At 40.0% G+C, this 4,446-nt stretch overlaps 1 protein-coding gene across 3 annotated transcripts; it reads right to left on the bottom strand.

Moving 5' to 3' along the window:
* Positions 1 to 634: 634 nt before the first annotated feature.
* LOC116192786 (SAGA-associated factor 11) lies at positions 635 to 3,829 on the bottom strand. Of its 3 annotated transcripts, none has more exons than XM_031521426.1 (5): positions 3,150 to 3,829; positions 2,473 to 2,562; positions 1,754 to 1,842; positions 1,086 to 1,397; positions 635 to 1,008 (listed from the first exon to the last, which is right to left on the bottom strand). In XM_031521426.1, the coding sequence occupies exons 3-5, from the start codon at positions 1,799 to 1,801 to the stop codon at positions 835 to 837; spliced, it is 534 nt and encodes a 177-aa protein (XP_031377286.1). In that variant the 5' UTR covers positions 1,802 to 1,842; positions 2,473 to 2,562; positions 3,150 to 3,829; the 3' UTR covers positions 635 to 834. The 3 variants fall into 3 exon arrangements, with proteins under 3 accessions (XP_031377286.1, XP_031377289.1, XP_031377287.1); XM_031521429.1 differs by having other exon boundaries at positions 2,477 to 2,562; XM_031521427.1 differs by lacking the exon at positions 2,473 to 2,562.
* Positions 3,830 to 4,446: the final 617 nt, after the last annotated feature.

Below are 4,446 nucleotides of genomic sequence, written 5' to 3'. Positions count from 1 at the left end.
AAATCCGAAAGCTCTTTCAATAAAATGGCGCTTCCTGGAGCCCAGTAACATTTGTGATCTATGAATTTAATGGGATAGGCATAGAAGGGTATTGACTCCGATTATCGATCGAAAGGTCACTCTAGTTATATTTGCATTACTTCTTCATCTCTTTGAGAAGTTGTTGAGAGAAAATAGAGTACTAAACCAAAACATATGCCCTTCGCCAAAATGCAGAGGTAGAATATTAAAGTTGCAGGGCAGCTTCAATTACTAAACCCAAAAAGTACCCATCGTCTCAATCATGTAAATAAGTGGCGGCCGGATAATATCCCTCTTCTTAATTGTTTAACGAATAATATCCCTCTTCTTAATTGTTTAACGAATTGGGAATGTATTTGGATTACGTCGTTTAACGAATTGAGAATGTATTTGGATTCCTCGTAAGGATAATCTCCAAGCTCATGGCTTAGGTCAATTTGGTCTCAAATCAAATTTTGTATCCTTTTATATGCTTCCGTACCAATTTTGTCAGATTAATATTTGGTAATGAATCTTGCTAAAAAAAAAAAAATGGCGGCTGGATCCAGTTTTGAATATGACATGGTCCTCATGAGGATATCTTTCAAATTTTGGGGGTTTGTCTGTCTCGTTATGTCACAGACCAACTTGTAGTGATATTCGTTATTGTAGTGATATTTCGTTATTACAAGTGGATTGAATCAATGTGTATAAGACCCATGACAGCATGCTGTATTTCATTAGAGTGCAACAGTAAGGAAGGAGGAGATGATATGGATAAATCTTTTGCTCCCAAGCTACTTCTTTACACTCAAAACGCTTTCCTCATTCCTTTCATGGATCTTCATATGCGCCATTTGAGTACCCCTCGCCAGTAGTATCTGATGTATCATTTGATAACTGGCTCGTGCTCGAGTACTGTGAGTGCGATGAAACATAGCTCCCACGAGCATAGCGATTCTGTGCAAGTCTGCTGCTCCTTCTGGCCTTTAAACGAGCCTTCCTACCCTGCAGCGCAGTCGAGGAGTCAATTGATAATGTCATAGAGCTCATACAGAGATATGGCCAAGAACACAAATAGTTACCTTCCCCATGCATTTCTCCAAATGAGGAGCAAATCTTCCAGCCATGATTGACTGTCCGCAGTTCATGCACTCAAATATATCATTCGCTACAGGGGGATGTGTTTGTCCAAAAATATCCACTATGTACTTCCCATTGACATCACCACCATTACTAGGATCAGATAATCTCGCACGAGCTTCTGCAGAAAGCCTCAATTCTTCCTCCTCAATTTCTAGATTACAATCAAGGCCCAACCTTGCTGTTCGATGGCACTCAGATGCAACATCGACGATTATGGAATCAAGGAGATCACTAAACAAATGAGCTGATAGCTGCACAGAGATTTTCAAAGGAAGAGTTAACATAAACCTGTAAATAAGTCTGCCTCTGCATGAAAGAAAACTTCTTACAGGAAAAATTAACAGAGATCATCATTCTTCGAGGGGGTAAAACAGCTATTACTAGAAAAATTCCTGATAACAACGTCCAACTTTTTGACAAAATACAAGTCAAAAACCGAAGATCTGCTAACATCGCAAGCACAAATATTGGTTGAACAAGAAAAAGTAGTAACTTTTTTGGCCATTGAAACGTCCATGATGTACAGCCACCTGGGTGCCCATAAGAAAGTTTTATAATATGATGAACATAACACGAGATACTACATTGTAGAACTGGTATACTTTACCTGGGAGTTGAAAGACATATTTCCATTCTTGTCATTTGGTAGAGACATGAGTCCTGAGCTGATCTTGTCCTGTTTCGTTTCCCTCCTAACTGCAATTTCCACAGGAAAGCTTAATGAAATGGAATTCTAATATAAAATTGTTCAGTTTAGAACTTCGACAAATTTGGGAGTGTTCTTAGGGATGGCAGGATCCATGAAAATATGATTACTATTACCATCATAAGTTGCACCAATAAGTATCCCAAAAATAAACATTTATCGTCATCAAAGGCCCCCCCAGGTAAAACAACAGATACTTTCATGGAAAATGCAGGACAAACAAGACAAATAGTTCAGTTCAATGGAGCTTCCAAGTTGATCAAGTTGCATGACTGGTATGTTGAGACACTAAAAAATGGGCCAAGCTCATCAAACCTAAGCAGAGATAGTCCAAGTGAGAATGGAGAAAGTAGATAACCGCTAGAGCAAAGAAAGGTCAATTACATTATGCTTCCCATAAACAGTGACCATCTGATTCCAGGTATAAAGTATTTCCGGAACAATGCAGAAATTACATGGGTAAAAATGCAGAAACCTTTAGGAACCCAAATAGAAGGAAAAAAACCACTGCAGTTGAATCAGAAAAGTGCATAAATGTTCCTAGACCACTTCAGGGAGCAAGATATAACAGTCTAAATTTTCGAGAGACAAGACAAAATGCATGCCATGCATGATCTTACCTACCAAGAAGCTCCTAAAGACTGATTTAATGCTTAACCTCAAATTCAAGATGCCTCAAAGCTCCCAAAGGGCACCTTCAAATTTACGACCTGTCATGGAATGAGTAGATGACCCTATAAGAAAAGATGATAACCAAATCTGTCTGAAGATGAAATATTACTCTACAAAGTAATGACGTGACCTTCATACACTAAGGACCAAACGATCCGGATGGATCTAAATGACCTAAACTTACCTGGCAATTCTCTTTTTAATTTCTATAAAAGATGCATGGTTTCTAGTTCCCCACCACTTATTCATGAGATTCATATATAAAATACAACCAAGATGCCTGGCTCTAACATGCGATGAAATGATTCTAATGAGTATGCCGTACCAGCTTAATGCTAAGCAAACGAGAACTCGGATAAGCATAACACTCCAAAGAAAATGCTAAGCAGAAGAAACCAACAAGCCCCATTGGGCAAACACGTCGGAGAACAAACTTATTAAACCCACAATCCCAAGTAGGCGCCACCTCTACCACTGCCTATGCATTTCTCATCCAAGCAAATAACCGAGTCAATCCTCAATGCCATTATTCCAATATCCAGTGGCAATGAAAGCTCGCATCCTACTTGTTATCTGGATTCAGAATCAATCATGATGATCAAACTAAGAGCTAATAGGGATATACCTAAAACAACTATCCGGGTAGTACGGAACGCGAGCTACCCGATTAAGCTCGGTGGGCTTCGTGTCATCGGTCAAGCTTCTGACGAGCTTTCGAAGCTGCTACGATGAACTGGGCAGTGCTTGGATGTCTTCGTGCAGTCTCTCTGATGTTGAACAGGATAGGGAATTATAGGCTAGCTAGAGGGCCGAACTGGATGCGATCTGTTCACGCTCCGGCGGAGAATGCTTTTGATGTTGGAGAAGCGGGAGGAGATGGAGAATCTTGCTCGGGGAAGAAGAGGTTGAGAAGGGCCAAACTGTGCTTTGGCCGCTGGGACTGACTGAGAGAGAGGGCCGATAAAGACGGTGGTTGAGGAGAGAGTCCGTGACAGACAGACAGACAGACGGGAGGGGGAGAAGAGATAGAGGGGGGCCTCCGCCGCCTGCCGTATAAGGAGAAGCAAATCCAGGAGAGGCCGCCCGCGCGACCGGAAAGGCAGTGGTGGTCGAGAAGATGCCCGGCGGCCGGTTGCCGACGACCGGAAAAAAAGGAAAGAGAGAGATAGATAGACAGGGATGAACGAGCGTCTAGAGCCGTCAATCGAAACCCTCCAATCCAAGACTTCGCACTCTTCCTTTCCAGCTCTCTTGATTTTTCCTCTTCCCCCGCCCCCTCCCCTTTTTCTTTCCTTTTGATTTCAATAATCCACTCCGAATTTGAACCATCATTATAACCATTCTTGTTCGGTGTATATTTTTTATTTTTTTAAGCCATACATAATTAATTTACACAGTTCATTTTTATAAATTATTAAATTTCAAATATATTCTTGAAAAATTACGATCTCATCCATTTATTATATAAAATGTGATTTTTATTCATAATTCTTTTCGTCGTTCTTCGATCCTATCACAAATCCGATTGATAACGTGGATTTCAATTTCCGTTCATTTCTTTTTATATTACCTTGTTGACTCCGGTTTTGGGTAAAGGAATCAAATTTACGGTTTTAAAACCTTTGGTGTTTGGTCGGCACATATTTGCTTAGATGTATCACATCGAAACTACTTTCTACTTGCTTTACCTTTTGTTGCTTGCCTATTGTTTTCTGTGCCACAGAGAAATTCATTGGCTTGGTACTTCCTGAAGTAATTTTTCCTATTAAAGTGAATGGTCATGTTTAGTAAGCTTAGGAGTTCATTCACCTTTTTCTTCCAGTAACGATACCTTTATTTGTGAGGGGATCAGATTCCGAAGTTAAACTAATTTATAATAATATTGAAGGTTTGTCAAATAAAAATATAAAAATAAAGAATGG

This window comes from Punica granatum, chromosome 1, assembly GCF_007655135.1.
Source record: "Punica granatum isolate Tunisia-2019 chromosome 1, ASM765513v2, whole genome shotgun sequence".
Lineage (NCBI taxonomy): Eukaryota > Viridiplantae > Streptophyta > Magnoliopsida > Myrtales > Lythraceae > Punica > Punica granatum.
This window is presented reverse-complemented; position numbering and strand designations above follow the sequence as displayed.